Source organism: Tenrec ecaudatus, chromosome 1 (genome assembly GCF_050624435.1).
Source record: "Tenrec ecaudatus isolate mTenEca1 chromosome 1, mTenEca1.hap1, whole genome shotgun sequence".
Classification (NCBI taxonomy): domain Eukaryota; kingdom Metazoa; phylum Chordata; class Mammalia; order Afrosoricida; family Tenrecidae; genus Tenrec; species Tenrec ecaudatus.
In genome coordinates this window covers 91,348,243-91,372,172 of record NC_134530.1, presented here as the reverse complement: position 1 = coordinate 91,372,172, position 23,930 = coordinate 91,348,243, and the positions used below count along the sequence as shown (strand labels likewise).

Sequence of the window (23,930 nt, the reverse complement as noted above, 5' to 3'; positions counted from 1 at the left end):
AAATGCCTCTTTTTACTCTTCTACAAGAGGAGTCTGTCTGTGCGTTGTACTGTGGTGGCTTGCAAGTGCTCTTCTACAAGAAGAGTCTGTCTGTGGGTTGTATTGTGGTGGCTTGCAAGTGCTCTTCTACAAGAGGAGTCTGTCTGTGCATTGTACTGTGGTGGCTTGCAAGTGCTCTTCTACAAGATGAGTCTGTCTGTGCATTGTATTGTGGTGGCTTGCAAGTGGTTGTGAAGCTGGAAGCTATGCCAGTGTTCTTTCAAAGACCAGCAGGGTCTGCCTGGTGGCCAGTTTAGGGCAGACCTTCCAGACTAGGAAGGCAGACTAGCAAGAAGAAATTAGAAATCTACTTTTAACAAAGTAGGAACCATCCACGAACAGCAGTGGGACATAGTCTGCTAGACTGTCAGAAGATTAGCCTCTCGGGTTAAAAGGCACTCAAAATACAACTGAGGAAGAGCCGCCTCCGCAAAGCAGAGTCAATCTTAAGGGCAAAGAAGAGTAGAGCCTTGGGACCCTCATTTGCTGATGGGGCATGACTCCAAATGAGAGCAAACAGTTGCAAACATACATCCATAACCAATGTCAGACATTGAATTGTGTCGACACACACAAAAAATATGTGTCCACTTGGCCGGGCTATGATTCTCCATTTTTGGAAGTGATATAATGATGCAAAGTAGCAGACAGGATCCTCTAGAGTGTGGTGTTATATGATAAGCCGGTGAGAAGGCTAAGGGTAGGAAGCAACACCCTGCCACAGCCCTGGCTGCTACAGTGACATCTGCAACACCTTGCTTATTACAGGAGATAAAAGGAGAGAGAAGTGAGCAAAGAGAGGGGGCCCATGACCCCCGAGAGAGAAGAGCCAGGAGCAGAATGTGTCACTTCTTGGAACCAGGAGATTTATGCCAAGACACATGGAGGTCTCCAAAGGGGCGAGCCCGTGGATGCTGAGAGGGGCCTACAGAGAGAACGACTTCCCCTAGTGCAGTGGCTTGCAGCCTTCCTCAGGCCACGACCCATTCAGACAGTTCCTCATGTGGTGGTGACCCCAACCATGAAATTATTTTCGTTGCTACTTCATCACTGTCATTTTGCTACTGGTATGAATTGGAAGACCCCTGAGAAAAGGTCGTTTCGACTCCCAAAGCGGTCGCGACCCACAGGTTGAGAACCGCTGCCCTAGAGCTAGCACTTTGGATTTCTAGCCTTGTGAGCTTCAGGGAGCATGTGTGTTAAAGCCATTCACTGGTGGATATTTCTGTTGTAGTAGCACTGGGTCCCTAAGACAATTGGAAAGTAGAATGTACAAACTCTCCTAGGCATTAGTGAGCCGAAATAGACTATTTTGGGCTATTTATAATTTTGCAATCACATAATCTACTCTGCTGGAAATAATGTATTGAAGAGGAACTTGTCATGTTTATTGTGAAAATATTTAAGATCTACCTTGAAGAATAACACTGTAAGTGATAGGATAATAGCTATACATCAGTTAACACAACTATTACTCAAATGTATCCATCAACCATTAATGCTAAAATGAAGAACTTTAAATTAACTTCTACAGTCTGAACTTGACCAAAGACGCAATCAAGCTGCATTGATAATTACTGCCAAATGAAGGAAGAGCAGTTAGAAAATATAACCTCAGTGATAGAAATAACAGAAGCGATCACATGATAAATTTTCACAAGACCAATCGCTTCTCAGCCTTTTGGCCAAGATCAAGTGTGAAATTTCATAAGACCAAGGATCTACTCATTGTAAATATCTTTTCTGAAACAGCATAAACTGGCAACAATGTATGTGGGCCTCACAGGGGAAATGTACCAGAGCAAATAGGCTACATCTGTGAAAAGAGATGATGGAGAAGTTATTTATCAACAATCAAAACAAGGATGGGGCACACTGCAAAGTGGTTATCAATGTGTCCATCGATTGCTCATATGCAAGCTCAAGTTGAAGCTGAAGAAAATGAACACAGATTCACAAGAGCCAAGGTATGGCCCTGTGGGACAGGGTAGAACTGTAGCGGGGAGGGTGGTGAGGGGGGTGAGATTGTAATTCTTTACTGGAGTACAAAGCCTTCTCTTTCTCTTGTGGAGCAGCTGGTGGTTTCAAACTACTGACCTTGTGCTTAACAGTCCAATGTATAACCACTACCCCTCCGAGGGCTCCTTTTGAATGATAAAGGAAGCATCCAAAGAATTGGGAGCAGACAATCAAGAACCAGTGATACGGAAGAAAGAAGCTCAGGATACACTGAAGGCATTGATCAAAAGCAAGACTCCAGGAATTGGTGGAATATCAATTGAGATGTTTCAACAAATGGATACAATTCTGGAAGCACTCACTCATTACACTAAGAAATTTGGAAGATAACTACCAAGCCAGCTGATTGAATGAGATCTATATTTGTGACAAATCCAAAGAAAGATAATCTAACAGAATGTAGAAATTACCAAACAGTATAGTATTAGTGTCACTAATATCACATGGAAATAAAATTTTGCTGAAGATAATTAAAAATGGATATAGAAATGTATATTGACAGAAAGCTGTCAGAAATTTGAGCTGGATGCAGAAGACATAAAGGAATGATATCATTGCTGAGATCAGATGGATTTGGCCTGAAAGCAGAAAATACCATAAACATGTTTATCTGGATTTTATTGACTATACAAGGGCATTCCCTGGGTGGATCATGACAAAGTATGGACAACATTGTGAAGAACTGAAATTCCAGAACACGGTATTGTGCTTGTGTGAAATCTGGACATACAAAACTAAGAGACAGTAGTTCAAATGAAGCAAGGGGATACTCCATGGTTAAAATTCAGGAAAAATGAGAAAGGGTTGTAACTTTTCACTATATTAATTCAATCTATTCGCTGAGCAAGTTATTCAAGAAGCTGCACCGTAAGATTCATTAACAGCCTGTAATATGCAGATGACCCAAGGTGAGTATGGGCCGTGAACAATACTTGAACAGTGAACAGTACAGGTTACAGATGGACTCCAGGACTACAATCTAAGTGTGGTTTACACCTCAACATGAAGAAAACAAAAATCCTCCCATGACAAACCATCAATGCTCATGGAAGCAGCAGTCAATAAATCAAATGACGAACTGTGAGGGGCATGTCTGCTGCAAAATGATCTCTTAAACTATGAAAAAGCAAAAATGGCACTTTGAAGACTGGGGTGCACCGAGCCCAACCATGGTATTTGTAATTGTATCAGGAGTGAGCGGACGCAGGGAAATGTACAAGGAAGACCTAAGAAAAATCAACGACTTGGAATTATGGTGATGCTGAGGAGCGTCTTGCACTGTCAGAAGCAAAAATGCATCTTGAACGAAGTAGAGCCAGAATGCTCCTTAGAAGTGAGGATGGCAAGGCTGCACTTTGGAGACGTTATCAGCAGGGACAAGTCGCTGGGGAAGGACATTGTGCCGGTGTAAAGGGTTAGCACAAGAGGGGTCAAGACCCTCAAAAAGATGGGCTATGCAATAGCTGTAAGAGTGGACTCAGACACAGATGTGTCTGTGAGAATAGTGCAGGTTTGGAGCATTATTTTATTGTTATGCAGAAGGTTGCCATGAGAAGGGACTTGACAGAATCTAATGACAATACCAATAAAGGAGAGAGTTGGTCTTATACAGTGTTTCCCAGAGTGGGCAATATAACCCCCTGGGGGTGCCGGTATGATCCAGGAGGAGGGCCAAAAAGCAGATGCCTACACTTTATCCAGGCTAATAGGCTATAGAAGTTTTTAATTGGAAGGAGGGTGGTAGACTAAAAATGTTTGGGAACCTAAGGGCGAATCTTCCAAGATGGAAGTCAGGATATAACATTGTTAGATGAATTTGCAATTGAATGAATATTTATATTCTAAAGAAGGTAAACCGCACATCAACATTAAATTGTAGTGGGCTATGTCTGATGAAAACTGCCTGTTCCATATTCCCCATGATTTAACAGCTGTGTTATTGCTGTTGGCGCCACTGAATTGGCTCCAACCCATAGCGATCCTCTGCAAAACAGACTGAAACACTGCACGGTCTTACCCCATTTGCACACTTGTTTCTATGCTGGACGCCACAGAGCAGTGGTTTTCAACCTTCCTCATGCCGCGGCCCTTTAATGCAGTGCCTCATGTTGTGGTGACCCCCAACCATAAAGTTATTTTTGTTGCTACTTCATTACTGTCATTTTGCTACTGTTATGAATCAGGCGACCCTGTGAAAGGGTCGTTGAACCCCCCAAAGGGGTCGCGTCCACAGGTTGAGACCTGCTGTAGCATAGATGCAGCCACAGTGTCAACTCCTAGTTTGTGGGCCTTCCCCTTTTTATGCTGCCCTTCCACTTTACCACACAAGATGTCTTTCTCCAGGACCTGATCTCTCTTGACAATATGCCCAAACTATGTAAGATGAAGTCTTGCCATCCTTGCCTCTCAGGAAAACTCTGTCCATATTTCTTCCAAGACAGACTTGTCTGTCCTGTTGGCAGTCCATCGTATTTTCAATATTCATCTCAAGCATCACACTTCAGATACATCAATTCTTCTTCAGTCTTCCAAATAATCATGTCCAACTTTCACAAGTACTTGATGCAATGGAGAATGCAATGGCTTGGGTCAAGGGCACCTTAATCCTCAAAGTAACAATTTTTCTTTTCAATACTCTAAAGAGGTCTTGTGCACTCTGTTTACCAAATGCAACTCATCTTTGATCTCTCAATCAATGCTTCCATGAGCACTGATTGTGGATCTAAATACGACAAAATCCTTGACAACTTCAATTTTCTCTCCATTTATGATGATGTTACCTATTGGTTCAGTTGTGAGGATTTTGGTCTTCCTGACATTGAGTTGTAGTCCATACTGAAGGCTACAATCTTTGATCTTCATCAGAAAGTGCTTCAAGTCCTCCTCACTCTCAGCAAGCAAGGTTGTGTCATCTGCACACCACAGGTTGTTAACGATCCTTCCTTCAATCCTAATACCACACTCTTCTTCATATAGTCCAGTGTTTCTGATGATTTGCTCAGCTTACAGACTGACAAGCATGGTGAGAGGATACAACCAGAATGTACACCTTCCCTGATTTTAAGCCATGCAGTATTTCCTTGTTCAGTTCACACAATGGCCTCTTGACCTATGTACCAATTCCGAATGAGCACAGTGAAATGTTCAGGAATTCCCACTCTTCCAAAGGTTATCCACAGTTTATTATGGTCCACAGTCCAAGGCCTTTACACAGTCAATGAAACACAAGTAAACACTTGCCTCTGAGCCAAGACCCATCTGACACCAACAATGATATCCCTTGTTCCACATTCTCTTCTGAATCCAGTTTGAACTTCTGGCAGTTCCCTATCAATGCAACTGTTGTGGGATGACCTTGCTTTTGGCAAATGCATTCAGTGCTGTTTGAACTTCTTCCTTCAGCACCGTTAGTTCTTGCTCATACGCTACCTCCTGAAATGATAGGCTGTCGACTCAATCGCTTTGGTGCCGTGAATCTGTATTCTCTCCGTCTTCTATTGACGCTTCCCGCATCAGTCAATAGTTTGCCTATAGAATCTATTGTAATTGCAATTTGAGGCTTGAATTTTTTTTCCTTGAATTCTTTCAGCTTCAGATACACTGAATGCCTTCTTCCCTGTTGGTTTTCTAATTCTAGGTCCTTGCACCTTTTGCTATAATATTTGGCTTTGTCTTCTAGGGCTTCCTCTTGAAATTTTCTATTCAGTTCCTTGACTTCATCCTTTCTTCCATTTGCTTTAGTTACTTTATGATTAATAGCAAGTTTCAGAGTCTCTTTCTTTCCTGTTTTTTGTTTTTTTTAAAAAGAGACCTTTTGCTTTCCTCATCAATGCTGCTCTTGATGTCTTCCCACAGCTCCTCAGGCCTTCTCTCATTAGGGTCCAACCTATCATCTGTTCTTGAGATGTTCTTGGAATTCAGGTGGAATAGACTCAAGGTTGGATTTTTGCTCTTGTGGATAGGTTTTAATTTTTTTTTCAGCTTTATCTTGAAATTACGTGTGAGCAATTGACAGTCTGTTCCACAGTGGGTCCCTGGTCTGATTTTAACTGCTAATATTGAGCTTCTCCATCATGTCTTCTCACAGATGTAGCCTGTGTATTCCATGGGGGGAAGTTCATGTGTAGAGTTGCCATTTGTGTTGTTGAAAAAAGGTATTTGCTAGGAACAAGTTGTCGATTTCACAAAATTTTACCATGCAATCTCCAGCTTCATTTCTATCACCAAGTTCCTGTTTTCCAACTACTATCCCTTGCTCATTGTTTCCAACTTTGGCATTCCAATCACCAGGAACCATCAGTGCATCTGAGTTGAATGTTTGATCCATTTCAGACTGAAGAAGTTGGCATAATTCTTCAATTTCTTCAACACTATCTGTTTGTGGTCGGTACAAAAAGTTGAAGTATAATTGTATTGATTGGATTTCCTTGAAGGCAGACAGATATAATCCAATTGTAGATAGCATGGTACTTCATGATGGATTTAGCAAGATCCTTTCTGACTGTAATGCCACACCATTCCTTGTGATTGCATTATTCCTGGCAGAGTAAATCATATGGCTTTCCCAGTCCATTTCAGTTCCCTGAAATCTTCATGCTTTCCATTTCATTTTTGACCACTTCCAATTTTCCTAAATTCATACTCCTAACATTCCAAGATCCGATTAGAAGATGTTTGTAGTGGTTTCTCTTCCTCTTGTGTCCTGCCCCATCAGCAAATGCAGATCCCAAGGGCTCCACTCCCACAGGCTGTATGGTACTCATGTCACTGTGGTCGACTTCCCTCCAGGAAATCCGGTCATCTCAGTCAGGTCCTCTTCAGCCATATTTCTAGTGCCCTCATAGCTGTGGGGCCCAGTTGCCGAAGTATCTCTGACAATGTTCCACTTCCTTTGTCTAGACTTTCAGTATTTGAAAATACTTTGAAGCTATGCATCAGCTTTTCCTCAAAATTGGGGAGCTGCATGCTTTTTCATTGTTTCTTTCTAGTCTGGAAGCTCTGCTGAAACCTGTTCACTGTGGGTTCACCTGCATACAGTTGAAATACCAGAGACACAGCTTCCAGCATCACAGCGACACACAAGCCACCACAGTATGACAAACTGACAGACAAGTGATGATGTAGGAATGTAAGAAAGCGGCTCATTGTGCGAATCCAGGAATAAAATGTCAAGGCTCCCGGACAACAGGCTACCCATGGATTCCAAGTCCAACTTCTGAAATGTAAAATATCTTACAGCTTACAACCAGGTTAGAGATCATGCTTGGAAAGGGTCATAGTTAAGGAAATATACTAAATAATTATTGATATGACCAAATATGCAAAAGTAATTGCTGAGTAGTAGTGGGAGTCTTGAAGTCTGAGTAAATCCAGAAATAAAATGATGAAACTAAACTATTTCATATGTGGTGCTTATTACAACCTAAGACCCTCCACTCGTAATGCTGGGCAATGACCAGTCAGTCAGTCTTCCTCTACCTGTCCTCTACCACAGGGAAGCTGCCCTCTATTTGAAGAGCCACATTTTTAGAAAGCATTTTGAAGAGGAAGAAAATAGGATGACAGAGATGGTTACTTTGGATGAAAGAGAAAATCAACCAAAGTCTATGCTAGATTCTTCTAACTTGGAGGAGAAATGACACCAAAGGTTAGAAACTGGATCTAGCCCGTGAACTTGTTCATTCTCAGTCTTTCTCTGTGTGTTTTATTTATTTAGATTTGAATCAGAGGCCAACATAAAAAAATCAGATCATCTATATATATATTTGGCTCCTGAACAAGATGGAGTACCTGATAATTATTGTTAGTTGTAATTCACCAAATATCTGTGCCCTAATGGGATTCTTATCTCAACAGGCAGGACTTTGGGGTCATCCAGGCTTCATAGAACCATTTAGAGCAGGTGTGGGACATCCACAGTGGTAAGCCAAGTCTGGAGGAGTGTGAGACAGAGGTGAGGCCTTTGCAGGGAGCACGTGAGGCTGTAGGAGGGCCAGGGCTCCTTCCCAGGTCCACGGTTTAGTAAACTGAGTTCACATAACTTATTTCAGTTTTACTACTGAACTTATAATAGATGAAGCTAGTCCCTGGACTGAAAATAAGACCTGTCCCTGTGCCTTTAAACTTTTGTAAGGACATTGGAACAGGTGCAGATAGTTCTTATTTAGTCCAAGCAAAGGATCCCTGGTGACACAGTGGGTTAACCAAAGGGCTGAAAACCCAAAGGTCAGTTGTTCGAGCTCACCAGCTGCTCCTTTGGAGAAAGATAGGATTGCTTGTTCCAGTTCAGATGTACAGTTTCACAAACACAGAGGTGCCATTCCATGCTATCCTATAGGGCCACTGGGAGTTAGAAGGGATTTAATGGCAGTGAGTTAGGGTTAGCATTAAGAAAAAGCTTGACTCTTATCTTCTCTTGCCTGTGGATACCCAGCTAAGTCAGTTTCTGAGGGCATCCTCTGCCAATGGCAGAAAGGTGGTCAAACTACCTGCCCTCCCACCCCCTTCCAATCCCAAGCATCAGAATGGCAGCCCAAGGGTACAGGGAGGGGGGTGGTGGAAGAGGGAGGTTATAGCATCGATGACCGTGTAACCCTACTCAAGGGGAGTGAACAACACAACTGTGTGGGAATGGATGCAGTGGATGGTGTAAGAGATGGCAAAAGTAAATAAATGAATAAATAAAGGTTCCTGGGGGTAGGGTGGAGGAGGGAGGCGGCCACAGGGAGCTGCTATAAGGAGGTCAAGAAGAAAGAAAATATTTTGAAACTGACTCTGGTAGCAATGCATCCTGCTGGATGGGACGGAATGATGGAATGTTATGATATCTGTAAGAGCTCCCAATAAAAGGATTTAAAAAAAAAAGGAAAAGGAAAGAAAGAGCTAGAAGTCTTTTCAGTGATGTAACAGCTGCTCTTGCACAGCAAGTGAAGACAGTTTTGATGAAAAGTTTGTGAGCAAGAGTTGGTTCCATCTGTCCATGGGAGGGTAAATGTATAATAGCATCAAAGGCCATGTAGGGGTTGTCTGTAAGTGGGGTACTGGAAATCCAGGGACTGCCTGTAATGTGTAACCAAACAGGGGTGTATTCCCTCAGTGTCCCCACCAGTTCTAGACTTTGTCCTTCTCTTCCCAGCTGGAGGCTGGGATTAACCTCTGTGGAGGTTACACAAATGGCAATACTTCATCTCTGGCTCCTTGTTAGATGTAACCAATGGGGAGCTTGGTGAGAGCCAGAAGGCAAGAAGAGAGAACGGTTGACATGCTTATCCCATCTCCATCCTTTCTGGGCTGAGGAGCCTGGCTGCATGTCTCTATCAGAGGCCACAGCATACACTGGATGCTCTTTTCAGGCTCAGAGGCACTCTCCCAGTAAGGTCATTGGTTCTGTTCCAGGCCTAGGCAATGCCTTTCATTACTGCTAGCCCAATCCTGCAGCGTTCTTTGTTGATTTTCCTTGACTTTGGGGCTAGTAATGAAAAAAAAAATCTTGAAAGAAAAATCACTGTTTTGAATGTTTATGGAACATGACTTAGCTAAACATTTTGGGTCACGATTTTTCTTCACTTTGTCGAACACTTATAAAGACTGGAACCTAAGAACGTCTTGAAAATCTCTGTAGCATAAAACTGACTCTTCCAGAAAGCTTCAAACTACACAAAGCAGTGCTTGCTTTCCTCCTCCGTTCCCCTCCCCACCACCTTCCAAGTCCTGCACTGCTCAATTTGGGTTTGAAGAAATGGCTGAAGGACAAATTGCCTTACAGCAGGTCTTCTATGAAACCTGGGAGAAGGCTGCTGACAGAGTGAGTTAGAAACTGCAGTGTTCACAATCTGGAAAACATCTGCTTTGCCCCAAACTGTAAACCACTGCACTGTGCAAAACGGCTTGTGACAAAGCAGACCCCAAGGTGGGCGTTTATAAGGTTAGGGGACAAGTCAAGGCTATTCAGCCGCAGGACTGGGCAAGATGCCCTTTGGCAAACTGTTGCAAGCCAGGAACTTAAAAGGAAAGACCAGAGCAGCAGGTCAGGTATGAAACATCAAGATGGAGCCAAATGGTTTCCTGTGTTTCTTATCAACGAGTGCTCTTCTGTAGAAGTGGTTGAGGAATACAAACTCCACTGCTCCTTGGCAGTTCTCATCATTTGAGAAAAAGATATGCTCTTACACAGAGGAGAACAAGGCATACTAGCAAGACTAGAGGGGGAAATTTTGTCCATAGGACTGACTTGATCTAGGGCCAACAGGAACAAACAAACAAGCAATACAGTCAGGATTTTACTTGGCCCAAAATTGAAATGAGGGAAGGGAATAGAAGCAGTTGTGGTGGAATCAAGACAAAGGAAAATGGCCCGAGTGACATTTCCCATCCTTTAGCGCCAAGGGCTGCCTCCAAAAGCAAGGGCAAGGTTGGCAGTGAAGTCGTGAACCTCAGAGATGGGGGTATCTAGGGCCCAGTCAGAAAGGACATAGGTAACATGTTTCTCTCTTTCTCCTTTTTTGGGGGCTGACTTTTCCACCAAACTCATGGTATTTGGATTGGAAGGTAGCCACAGTGATTAGTGGAAAGTAGAGGGAATTAAGGTGTAGAAGGCAGGGTCTCAGAGAAGAAGGCCAACTCTGAGGACTGGGGTTCTGGGGCTGCTGGGAAGGGAGCAGAGATGAAAGTTGAAACGGGCAAACACCACGAGGCAAACCACAACTCAGTCCTGCCTGGCAGAAGCTGCTGGAGGAAACAGGCCCTATGTGGGCTGAGTTTCAGAAGAGGGCCCTGAGTCATTCAGGAAACATTTCTTTGTGCCTGGGACCTGCATTCCTAGAGCTGCAAATAAGAGAATCAGTGGGAAGCACCCCAAAGACCCAGACAGAGAACTCATAAAGATCAAAGGGAAGCGAAAGATAATGTTTAGTCCTCTGAAATTCTCTTGCACATGCTCTTTAAACAGTTTAGGAAGAGTGGTCAGAGGACTGGTTCTGGATGCCTGTGGGTTTGGTTTGGATCATGGCTTTAGCAGTTTAAACCACACTGCCTCTGTTTCTCCATCAGTAAGATGGAAATGGTACCTTTATCCTGTGAATGTTAAGTCAACTCACATATTCTATTGACCATGCGCTGAGCCCTAGGTCAGATGCTCGTGTCAAGAAGCTAACACAACAAAGCTGAAACAGCACTGAAATGGCACACTCTGATGCGGGGACTTAGAGGCGCCCGGGTGGTGTAGTGGGTTACGTTGGCTGCTAACCACAAGGGTGCCAGTTCAAAACCACCAGCCACTCTGCAGGAGAAAGAGGAATCTTTCTACTTCCCTACAGAGTTTCAGTGTGGAACCCCTAGTGGCAGTTCTACCCTGTCCTAAGGGTCACTGGGAGTTGGGATCGACATGGGAATTCATGTGTGAGTGTGTCACAGTGGTTAAAGTGCTCAGCTGCTTGCTGAATGGTGGGCCATTGGAGCCCACCAGTCTCTGGAAGTCTCCTTCTGTAAAGATAACAGCTCTGGAAGCAGTTCTACTCTCTCCTAAAGGGTATCACGAGGCACAGTGCGTTAATGGCAGTGGGTTGGGTTGGGTTTGTGACGGGACTTAATGGTGGTGGTCTGATTCTTGCACAGTTGTAAACTACACGAGGACATGAACTGATCTAGGTTGATCAGATTTGAAATAATAGAAACTCAGTCCTTGACTTAGGTGAGTGACTAAATAAGTCCTTAACCGATCTAATTACTAGCTATGTGGGACATGAAAGCTAAGACGGGGAGGACGAGAGGTCAGGTATTTTATCCTTTGCTTTCAATCTCTCCAAGCATTGCCCAGACGGAGCCACGCAGCCCTAGCAGAGCCAACTCCCAGAACTCACAGAAGATATATTTGGTCGTGTTTAATTTTATCTTCTGTCCTAGAGTGAAAGTTCACAGATAAAACAATCTGCGACAGACTGCTCTCGCATGCTTTATTCTGCAAATGCCTACATTCTGCCTTTAATTAGGACTATGCTTTTTCTTTTCTTTTTTTAGCTGTGTTTGCTTGAAACTGAGACAAAAGTTATCGGTGGGAAAAGGGGAAACCCCATGGAGATTCTGAAATCTCTTTAACTTAGAGTAAAGAATGCAGAAACATGCCCCTGAGACTCAGCCCCCTTGGGGAAGGAGAAAGGAAAAGTCTTATTTCAACCCTGCCACACCAGCTGACACCGTCTCAGTGGAAGACGAAAAGTTAATCTCAATAGCTGCCTATGAGAACACACGCATCACAGGGTTGAGTCTCCAGTCTACTTCTCATTCACACTGTGACTCGAATCAGTCACTTAACCTCTCCAAATGTTTTCTTCCTGGTCTGTAGAATGGGTCTAATAAAACCCTATCAAAAGGTTACAAACTCTTTTTCACATGAAATAATACATTAAAAACCTTGAGCATAGTTTTGACTCACTGAATGCACTCAATAAATAAATGGCTATTGCTGTTAGCTGTTATTGTGTTCTCTCCTCTGTGCTTGTGTGATGTAGAAAAGGGCTCCTCACACGGCTGCCAGGTGGGACTGGATCCGTCTGTGCATTGTGGCATGGTTGGCAGCAACCCTGGCCTTAACCACAAGATGCATGTAGCATCTACTTTCTCCCCTACTGGTTGGGGCAACTAAAATGTCTCCAGACATTGTCGAGTGCTCTGGGCAGAACACTTCTGCAGCAGAGCGAACGCAATCCTCCTGGAGACAGGAAGGGGCCTGGTTCCCATGCACTCGTGTGTGTGAGCCTGGACAAGTTGGTACAGCTCTGGGCCTCATCATGTAACTTTTCCTGTCTGATAAATTGAGGGTGGAATTTCCTACCTCATTTATTATTCATGGATTGTATGGGGATGAAGTGAAGGGAATAAATCTCGAGTGCTCTAAAAAGTTCCCTGAAGTAGGATTCTACTTTATGACGATTTTATTAGAGGGCGGGACATTGAGGGGTGATGCTGAGAGCAGCACTGAGGCTGCCCTGCTCTCTTCCCCCTTCCTCACACTGGGAGCTACCAGCCACTCAGCAGCCTCTTATCAATCCCATGTCAAGGATCCTCAGCTCCTTTAAGGGATGTGTTTGTGGCTTGGTGTGAAGAATTAAAGAGGCATTGTTTCCTTTAAAAATGAGATGAAAATGTTTTCTTTTCTTTTTTCATTCCAAGTGGTGAAAACTGCCTTGTCACATCCAGATTTCACTTGCATCTAAACCGCTCTCTCAAAGGACCTGAGTTAATGGGTCCCCTGAGTTAATGGGTCCCCGGACCTGAGTTAATGGGTCCTCTGAAGACTGATAGTGAGAAAGAAATCCTCTGAAGGTCTCTGAGACTACTGTGTGCGTTACAATGATAAGAGCTACCGAGTAGCCCTGCGATGGGTTCTGCACCAACAAGGAAACATTCTTTGATGTCCTAATATATTATGGGAATCAGCATGGTGCAATCCAGAGACTCGGTCTATGGTCTTTCTAGTATTTATCTTTGAGCACTTTTAAGTGGAAGCTAATCCCTTGTCTGGGGAGGCAGCATGAGCTTTACAGTTTGCTCAGAGCTGTGTTTAGATATATGAGGGCTCAAAGCTCAAGCCTATCGTGGTGTGGTCTAGAAAGTCCCTTCGACCTTCTGAACCTTGCTGGATGTTAATAACATATTACGGTATAGCTGGAGTTACAGAGAGCGCTCAGAGTGTAAATCACTGAGTGGCAGGCACACGCCTTGTGGTATGTGGGTGCTACGGAGTCGAGCCCAACTCCTTGGGATCCCATGAGCGACAGAATGAGACACCGCCAGGCCTGGGCCGCCCTCACGATTGAGCCCATGGTAGCAGCCCTGAAGGATCTTCCTCTTTTGCCCTGTCCTTCTACTTTACCAAAGAGGGCATCGTTTCTGAGGCACGGCTCTCTCTCGGTAACATGCCCAACATGCGTGGAATGAAGTCTTGGCATTCATGCTCCCAAGAAGCCTTTTAGCTGTATTTCTTCAAAGACAGATTTGTTTGTTCTTTTGGCAGTCCATGGTGATTTCAACATTCTGTGTCAGCACCATCATTTAAGCGCGCCGATTCCTCTCTGGTCATCCTTAGTCGATGTCCATCTTTCATTTGCATGGCAGGCACACCTGAATCCTCACAGTGACGCCCCTGCTCTTCAAAACATTCAAGCGGTCTTGTGCAAAAGATCTACCCGATGCAGCGTGTTGTCTGATTTCTTGACTGCTGCTTCCGTGAGCACTGATTGTGCAAAGTTTTCAGTGGCAGGCACCTAGTAGGCATTTTATAAATGTAAATGATCTTTCTGTATAATCTAAAAATAACCCCCAAAATGTTTGTTTTTTCCCCTTAGAATGTGTGATCACTTCAGGAAGATTACTGAACTGAAAACCAATACTTTTAGGTATACTTTGTAAAAATTATTTAAAGTAATATAATGGGGCTTAAAAAGTTTGTGGGAAATGGAATTTGACAATGACAGCATTTTTCCCCACTAACTTTTTGAAGTCCCTTGTAGATCTTGAGTCCTTAAATCAGAGATCACTAGCACTTCCAGATTAGGGGCAAACTCCCTCTTTACTCTTGATGGGTGTTACTTAGAAATGAAGGCTCACTTAAAGGATAATGACATTCACCTAGTGAGAGAGAGCAAAGTGTTTCTCCTGGAAGAAACAGTTCTGAGGGCTTCATCTGGTCTCTTTGTGGACACACAGTAATATCCTGAGACAGCACAATACAGGACCAAGAAGCTAAGCCTGGCGGTCAGACAGACTTGCTATGTACCATCTGGGTGACCTTGGGCTCTCGATCCTCAGATTCATCATCAGCTAAATGGCGTTCTTAGTACCTGCCAGAGTGCAGTCATAGTATAAATGAAGCACGCACAAACACCGAGCATTGAGACCAGCATGGGGAACGCAGCAAATGCTGCTTTTATCTTTGGCTGGTCTGCAAATCTTCAGTCCTATCCAGAAAGAGATGTGGTAAATAGTTGCAAAGCTACGTTTTGCTTCTATTTGAATGCTGAATATAACATGGAAAAGATAACAGAATGCAGTACATGGCATTTAAACATCTAGGACAATTTGTTTTGAAGTGACCAATGGCAACGTAGTAACTCGTTTTTGTTCTTGATATGAACATTTTTATCACCCAGTAGCCCACAAGAGGGGGTGGTCACCTCCGTGTCTGACTTGGTATGTTCAACTCTCCATAAAACCACTTTGTAGAAAGTCTCTGTGACAGCAGGGCAACCGCATGTCAACGAAACCAGGGACTATGAAACTTCATAAAACCAAAGTCACTGCCGTGAACTTGATCCCAGCTCATGGTTCCCGAGTTTTCACCATAGGGGTTTGCTTTCACATTTTCACCACCCAACATGTTTTAGCGCCCCCTCTTCCCAGCCCCAGGACATTTGTGCTCATCTCTATCATATCACATATGCGCCATTCATTGTGATTGACTCAACTATTTGATTGTAGCTCAATAAAGGGACAGATCACCTTTTATCCCTCTTTCACGTCCCCTGCCCCATTGCTGGATCTCAATCAATAGTTGCTGAACTGAGAGCAAACCTTCACCTTTATGTGAACTATAGAGTTATATTAAAATGATAATAATAATAATTAGCCATGTACTCTATTGCAGTTAGACTTCCTTAGGGTTGCGAAGGCCGGATGCTTTCTCTCCCAGAGTGGCAGGTGAGTTGTGTCAATCACCTGGTGGTTAGCAACCTAACGCTCAATCCAGTGAGCCACCAGAGAACCGTGGATTGCTAGAAAGTATCTCAAATTCAGCAGAAACACAAACTAACTCCGGATTGTACGTCCTATCAAGCTCCTTCGTTCTGCAGCTTTCTCCATCAGGAAAAGCACTCTCATTCAACATACCTGGAGCTGCTCCTTACCCTAACTTCCCTTTGTATTTCACGGTCCATCAGTCATCTGGTCATCACAACCTGATAGCCAAAGTGATTCTTTTAACATATAAGGTAGATCATGACCCCCTCCCGCTCAAAACACTCCACTGCCTCCCCAATTGACAAGGCTCCAGTCCCTCCCATGGCCTACAGATGCTACCTGATTTAGTCCTGTTATTTTCCGAGTTCACCTTGCTCATGGGGCTTCAGATTCAATGATATCCTTCCTCTTTCCTTGATGTGCTCAGCCTTGCTCACTCCACCTACGAGTCCTTGCTACCTTCCTGTGCCTGGATGACTATCTGGCATGTGGCAGGTACTCCGGAGGTGATGGAATACCATTTGAAATGTTTCCACACACTGATGAAGTGCTGGAGATACTTACTCATCTATGGCGAGCAATTGGGACCACAGTTAGATGGCCAACTGACGGGAAGATCTCCCTATTTATTCCCATTCCAAAGAAAAGAGACCTAACTGTAAATGGAATGTATCAACACTATCAGAAATGTCACCTTCTCATTGGCATCTTGTCAACTCTGACTCACGGAGACATCATCGGGTAGGGAAAACTGTCTCTGTGAGTGTCCGAAACTGTAACTCTTCCTGGGAGTAGAAAGCCCCAGCTTTCTCCCATGGAGTGGCAAGCAGTTTTGAACTGCAGAGTTTGAGCTTAGCAGCCCAAGTCACCCCTGGGTCACCAGAGCTCCTCAGACGTTAACCACCAACAACATCCAGCCTAAAGAGCAGACAGACACCATGGATCTCCTTGGTCTCCTTTGTACAACTCTCCAGAGGAAAGTGGGAGAAGATCTTGGCAAGGTGACAAAACACAATGAAAGACAATGGCTGACTGTTTACCACATGCTGGGATGTCACAGAGGTCGGACTTAAAGTTTTCATCCAAGGTAAAGCACCAGGGAGCCTCCTTCTGATTTCCGGGGTTTCGGCAGTAGGAATGTCCCCCGTTGAGCTCTGGGAAGCGGAGGGCCGTGAAGGTGTGCGTGTGGGGGTACTGTGAATTCCACGGCTGGCACTGCCGCCCCGACTTGGTCACACTCACGGTGCCCCGGTAGTCCACCCCTGTGCTGTTATAACACTTGTGATCTGAAAAACACAAAAGGAAAGCACACACTGGGAGAAAAAAGCCAAGGAAATTCGGGCTCTCTCAGCCAGGCGTTTCTGGAGGGGAGGGGAGGGGATGAACCTCTGGCTAAAACCTCTCCCGGATGGCCATCCATCTGAGGGGGTTGGGGGGTGGGGCAACCAGGGCAGAGCTTCCTGCTGGGCTCCCACCCAGGGCCTGTCCAGCAGCTGCTTCCTGGGAGGATTTAAAGCTTATGCTCCAGGAACCAAACCATCCCTCCACAAGTATTTTTAATATTAAATACAGCAGAAATTGGACCTGGGCTGGGACCTGGGGGCACAAGGGTAATTTCTTGTGAATGGTTCAGGGAAGGTTCAAGTCAAACTTTCCCTTGCATTGCTGATTGTTGATCTTAGCCATGCATCATGTGATCGAGACTCTAGAACGGAGAATTCACACAACACGTTTACTGGAGGCAGTGCATTATGGGCCTCTCTGTGTGGATGGACGGGATACCCTAGGAGAATCTGACGACTGAGTCACCCTGACAGGTGACCAGAGGAGCTGCCACCTGAAAGGGCTGCAGAATCTCCTGCGCTGCAATAAATGGTATGTTTGGTAGGGTAGTAAGATTCTAAGGCCCTCAAGGAGATGGAATGGCCGAGTCAGCTGCAGTCAGTGGCTGCGACAATGAGCCCAGGCTGAGGAACAATGAAGAGAATGGCGCAGGACTGGGCAGGCTTTCCTTCTGCTGTGCATAGGTAGCTATCGGTAGGCACCGACTCAAAAGTACCTAATAGCAACAACCAGGATGATACTGAATAATATCGACGAGCCATTCAGTAGGTGCGAAGGTCCAGTGATGAAAAGTTTGGCTCCGCACTGAAAGGTGAGCGAGCGGTTTGAACCCCCAGATTTGGCAGGAGAACGATGTGTAGTTTTGCCTTCGTATAAGGTCAAACGCCGCAGGGAAACCCAGGCAGGCAGCTCTGCTTTGACCGAAAGGGTCGCCATGAGTCGGAACAGACTGGTCGGCAATGGGTCTGACTTGGGTTTGGGGAAGCACAGTTCTAAGCATTTCAGGTGTATCAAAGCATCTAATGACAAAAGTAGACTAAAAAAAGTGCCAGTCAGTTTAATCATATACTAATTGGAAATACACAGAGAAACCGTTGTTGTTGTTGTTTTTTGAGGTGGGGAGGTGGTGGTGAGGGGCTAGAGAGTATAAGCAACCCTATATTTTTACATTATCGAGGTGTAGTAGGTTACACATCGGACTGCTAACAGAAAGGTCAGCAGTTCAAAGCCACTAGCTGCTCCGAGGGACAAAGAGGAGGCTTTTTACTCCCATCAAGTGTCATAGTCTTAATGACCCACAACGGTCGTTCTACCCTGTCCTTCGAGGGCTGCTTGGCGTCAGGACTGACTCAAAGACAGTGGGTTTGAGTTGAAGTTTTGTCTTCAAGAGGCAGTAAAAATGGCTAATATGCACAGCTGCTGCTAATAAAAAAGTTGGAGCTTGAGTCTACTCCCCAGAGTGCGGTGGAAGAAAGGCCTGGTGAAAGACCAGTTCTTGACAACCCAATGGAGCATGGTCTTATGGTGGGGCACACTGGGGTTGCCACGAGCTGGAACTGACCCGGCAGCAACTGGCCCACTGTGGGTCTTCACGAAGCTTCTGGAAAGCAGGCCCTGTGTCTAATTCACCCCTGTACGCTCAGCCCCTGGCACGGTGTTCAACCCTCCAGGAGGCCCTCTGCCTGCCAGCGTGAAAAATGATGATGGAGCAAGGGCAGAGGGAAGGTGGGTAGGGGTGACCACTTACTTTTATTTATGGGATCTGCCATGGGAATTCCAATCCGGATGCAGTTTGCAGCGTCTGGGCTGTCTGGCTGGGGGAGATCTTCACAGTTGGGCAGTTTCAGCCTCATCAGAATCATGGGATTCGATCTGGCAAATATGTATTCTGTTTGACACAGGACGTTCTCCAGGATTTCACATTCATCGCGACACAAGTCGCGGGGCTTGGGGGCGGACGAGGTCTCGTCACAGTACGGGAAGGCGTAGTGGCACAGGGAGGGGATGGCGAACTGAGAACACTTATCAGATAAGTGGCTGGAGGTGCCAATCATGGTGAAGGCCGCTGAAAAAACAAACACAGTGAAGTGACTCCCAGGGCCAGGGTTTATCTCCCTGGTCATCGAGCCAACAGACACCAGATAGAACCCCACATGGGGTACAATCTGCGGTGCTCTCACAGACAGGGCCAAGAGAAAGAGATTCGTTTCAGATGTCTAAGCAGCTTACTTTCGCCAGCTTGGGGGGGCGGGGCAGAAAAAAATCATTTCGACTACAAAGTTAAAAAAACAAGATTAGGTTACATATGTACCGTTTCCTAATAAAAAGAATTAATTAGGTTAAAGTACAATATATTTTTCATTTTTACTACAAAGCAACAGAACTTTGTGCTTCATCCGGTGCTTTTTATTAGCTTTGGGAGCCTTCTAAAACATCTCTGACAGCTGCGGGGCAGAGCTGGGGGCTCTTCGGGACCACAGAACTTAGTTCGGTGGCTGGTCTCTGACTTGCTGGAGGACTTTGGGTAAATTGCTTAACTTCTTTGTGGCTTTGAATGCTTCAACTCCATCTTCCGGGGGGAAAAACACACACACACACAAGAATGAGGTAACCCACCTGGTCCCAGTGACCACCACACAGAGACGTGGTCCTGCGGCCTGATTTCTTACCCGATAGTGTCTACACACAGAAAGGGGCACCGGTCCCTCCTGAATCCCTCCGGTGACAAGGAGCTTAGACACCTCGTGAAGCCACTTCTGAGGCAGTGATAACAGGGTTTCCCAGAGTGTGCTCCTGGGAACACTAATTCGATGGGACACAGAGTGCTGTGAGAATCAAGGGGTCCTGGCTAAACAAGTTTGAGAAACGTGCCACGAAACAAGGGAAATGGATTTTTCTTTGTAAGCGCAATACTTTCCAGTAAATGCATGTTCACTGAAAATCGCCATGAGCGGATTATTGTAATTGGGTTACCAAATGTTTATGTAACAACCTCTCATTTAGTATTTTGTGACTATTAGAAGCTCGTTAACATTCTCTTAGATTTGGTTGAATTGTACCTTCAACATCTCTTTCCCATCAGGCCTGCTCTCTGGGAATTCACAGGCATTTTCCCTTTGGAAAGCGGAGGGAAGGCTTAGGTAAGGGGCGGCTGCATCATCCAGTCGTGCCTCGCCCATACAAGGCCTTTCCATTCCCCACAGGGCGGCGTTTCTGGGGTTCTGTTGTTCCCGCCCCCTTGGCTCTCTGAAATTCTAGGGTTTCCAGGAAGACTAGAAGATGCCTCATTCCATTTAAAGCTCAGACAAGCATTTAGGACAAATTTACACTTAAGAGCTATTTGCAGTTTATCTGAAATTCATATTTAACTGGCTATCCTATATTTTTATTTGTTTTAAATGACTTTATTGGAAGATACTTCACATAGCATATAATTTAACTGTTCAGTTATATTAAGGAAGATTTGCGCAATCTTCACCACAATCAATTTCGGAACATTTTCTTCTTAGACTCATTGCTGTTAACTCCTCATTTTCTCCCTTGCCATGCCCCTCGCCAGTTACTTTCTCCAGAGAGCTACCTACCCTGGATTCCATACACAGAAATCCATACAAACACAACCATAAAGAAAACATACAGAGCAGGCCAACAAATAAAAACAAAACTCAACAACGATGACTAGACAAATCAAAGAAACACACCAGTCAACGAGAAAGCAGAAGATTTTGCATTTTCCCTCTTGAAAACCAGAGGGACTTCCGTAAGCATCAGCTACACCTCCTGACCCTGACCCGGGGCCCTCACGTTCCCCACAGGGCACAGTTCCTGGACCTTCTACTGTTCTCTGTGCCCACCCCTGAAAATGGAAATGACGTAAAAATGGGTCAAAGGGAGATCGAATGATAGGATATTACATTTTCACCTACCTACATCTGCCATGATCGACTTCACAATGCTCTCTCCTGCTTTCCAAAGAGAAAACGACTGTGAAATCCCAGAAGGCAGGCTTGATGGGAGGAGATCTTGAAGGAACAATTCAATCTAATCTAATGCATCAATCTAATCACATGGAATCAACGTGAACAGCCTGACTATTCACATCCCTTAAATATGGTCAGAGGGAATTCATAGAAGACTTAATCCATGAGTGGACCTTGCCAATGGATTTTGGGTTTCCACTACCATTCATAGCCTCTGTAAACTGGAGCTCACAATTTAAACCCTGATACCATTCCCTCCTTCAGATTTGGGCTTTATTATTTACAATCCTTGGATCACACATCCTGGTATGCTTCTTTCGTGTGGACTTAGCTGATCCCCTACATGATGCTTGTTTGAAGAAAAGCCTCCAAGACTCCAGATGTTTGTCTTTCTGATAGCCGGGCACAATCTGGTTTCTGCACCACACCTTGATAAAGCACCCATATTTTTAGTGATCACTTCATGAAGGAGAGCGAAAATTAGTTGGAGTTTACCTGAAATTCTAACTGAATAGCCTATATTTCTCTTGGCTAACTCTGGCAACCCTACTAGAACCTTTATGAAACTAATTTTAATAGATTTCAAAGGGTACATGATACAGAGACCTCATAACTACAAGAACAAGGCTGCTGTAACTACCAGCAAAACTGTACCTAACTTGTGTGAACCAGACAGTGTTTCACAATTATTTTCAATAAGAAACAAAAACACATTGAATGAAACACACACACACACACACACACACACACACGAAGGGGAAAATGCCGAAAGCCAAAGCAGGAAAAGAGCTGAGATCATTGTGCCCCATCACTCATTTCACAGATGAAGAATGATATTCATCAAGGGTGAGTGATTGCCCCACCGGCACAATAATGGCAGTTCTGGGATTAGCGGTCAGCCAGACCCTAAATTCATCCCCTCTCACTCTATAGCACATTGCTTCTCAACAGTAAGCTCTGTGAGGGCAGAGATAGACGTGGTTATTCAGCGCTCCATCGTACCCCGCAAGCTCAGCCCAGTTTCTGGGACACTGTAATATTTATTGAGGGTTTAAATGGATGTGAGACTTCTCAAAGCTTCCTTTTCCTCTACGAGCAACCCCCAGTAAATTATGTTAATGTAAATTCCAGAGCACAGAGATCACGTCTCTGGCTTTTTTAGGTTGCTGTTCCCGGACCTCATGCCTAGCCCAATACATTGTCAAGAGCAGGACTCAAAATACTCTTGGTGAGAAAAATAATCATTCAAGGCCTAAGTATAATTTCCATCGTGTTACTTACCTGTGATCTGGTTTTCTATTTCCCCTTGCATGTGTAGAGACTCCATATAGACAGTACGGTTGCCAATAAATCTTGCACATGCAATCCCTCTGTATGGCTGACAGAATCCATCTTCTTCATACTCATCTCTAAAAAATTAAGCATAAACACCAGGGGCTGTAGCAGGGCGGATCATATCCCAAGTGATCACTAGGGGGTGCAGTTGGGCACAGTATCCCTCAGACAGGGCAAAGAGAGCCAGATATGGCTCAGTTCATCCATCACCTACAACATCTGCTGGTCATATTGACCAAATCTCCTATCCCCCCAGAAAAGCATCCCCAAAGCACAGAAATCATCCTCAAATGTGGGAGAAAACACTTTTATTTTTGCAGCTGGTGGCGGGCTGGAAGATGATGTCGTGTTAAGAGGAAAAAAGGAAATGAGTTAGTTGGAAACCTGGGTACATGTGCTATAGCTTTTTGTGTTTTGTTTTGTTTTGTTTTTGAAGCAGAGATTATTTCTGCTTCATTCGTTACAAAGACGTGGGCATATCACCACAAGATCCCCTCCAACTGACATGTCAGTTCACCAGGGCAGGAGCTGGGTGCATGTAGAAAGAAACCGAGGGGTGGCCCGGGCATGTGGCTCCTCACTGCTTAGAGCCATCGTCCCTACGCTGCAGAAACCGGGCAAGGGCCAAGCCTGGCCTGGAGCATCTGCAAGGAGTCCCTCCAGCCAAGGAAATCTAGAGGCAAAAGCCAGACTCTTGTTTCTCAAAAGCAGATCACAGCCGAACAAGAGACCCCCGGCCATGTATACAGACTGCCTTCAGGTACACGGAAGCTGCTCTTTGATAGTCTGGCGGGACTCAATCAGTCTTTTGAATTATGTAACATTTCCCTTTTTTAGTTTCTTCTAACTGAAAGTACAGGGGCAGAGACAAAGTGAAAGAGCCCCGACAAGATGAGCGGACGCAGCGGCTACCACAATGGCGCAGACATGAGACCAACGGTGAAGAGGGCACGGGACCCAGTGGCGTTTTACTCTGTTGAACACAGGGTGGCCGTGAGGCCGATCTGACTCAGCAGCCTCCGACAATAAGAAGTGTTATCGAATCCCAGGCCTAGTGCACTGAGCAAAAAGACCTCTCCAGAGACTTAAAAGAGCCCAGATCTCACGTTGGGGACTCAGATGCTCCTGACTCAAGCCATGCTTTTGCTATCACCTTGCGCACACGACAGAGCTAGACAAGGAAAGAGGGCGGCTGAAGAAGAACTGGCTGGTGCCTTCGAATTGTGATGTCGCAGATGAATATTAACTATACCATGGACGAATATTAACTATACCAAGAATAAAGAAATCGTCTTGGAGGAGGTGCAGCCTGAGTTCCTCCTTAGAAGGGAGGCTGGGGAGACTTTGTCTCTTTAACTTTGGACAAGTCATCAGGAGGCACCAGTCGACAGGGAGGGCTATCACACTTATGGCGTCGATCACCAGAAAGGGGGAGAACCTCGTGAGATGAATCAACACAGTGGCTGCAGCAACGGGCTCACA

At 44.9% G+C, this 23,930-nt stretch overlaps 1 protein-coding gene across 1 annotated transcript in view; it reads right to left on the bottom strand.

Moving 5' to 3' along the window:
• The window catches only part of ROR1 (receptor tyrosine kinase like orphan receptor 1), a 469,887-nt gene that overhangs the window by 31,147 nt on the left and 414,810 nt on the right, over window positions 1-23,930 (bottom strand). Inside the window, exons 5-7 of the mRNA XM_075557156.1 lie at window positions 22,395-22,522; window positions 18,881-19,198; window positions 16,830-17,075 (exon numbers count right to left, since the gene is read on the bottom strand). Of these exons, the coding sequence (XP_075413271.1) occupies window positions 16,830-17,075; window positions 18,881-19,198; window positions 22,395-22,522 (692 nt within the window). The remainder of the gene's footprint in view (window positions 1-16,829; window positions 17,076-18,880; window positions 19,199-22,394; window positions 22,523-23,930) is intronic.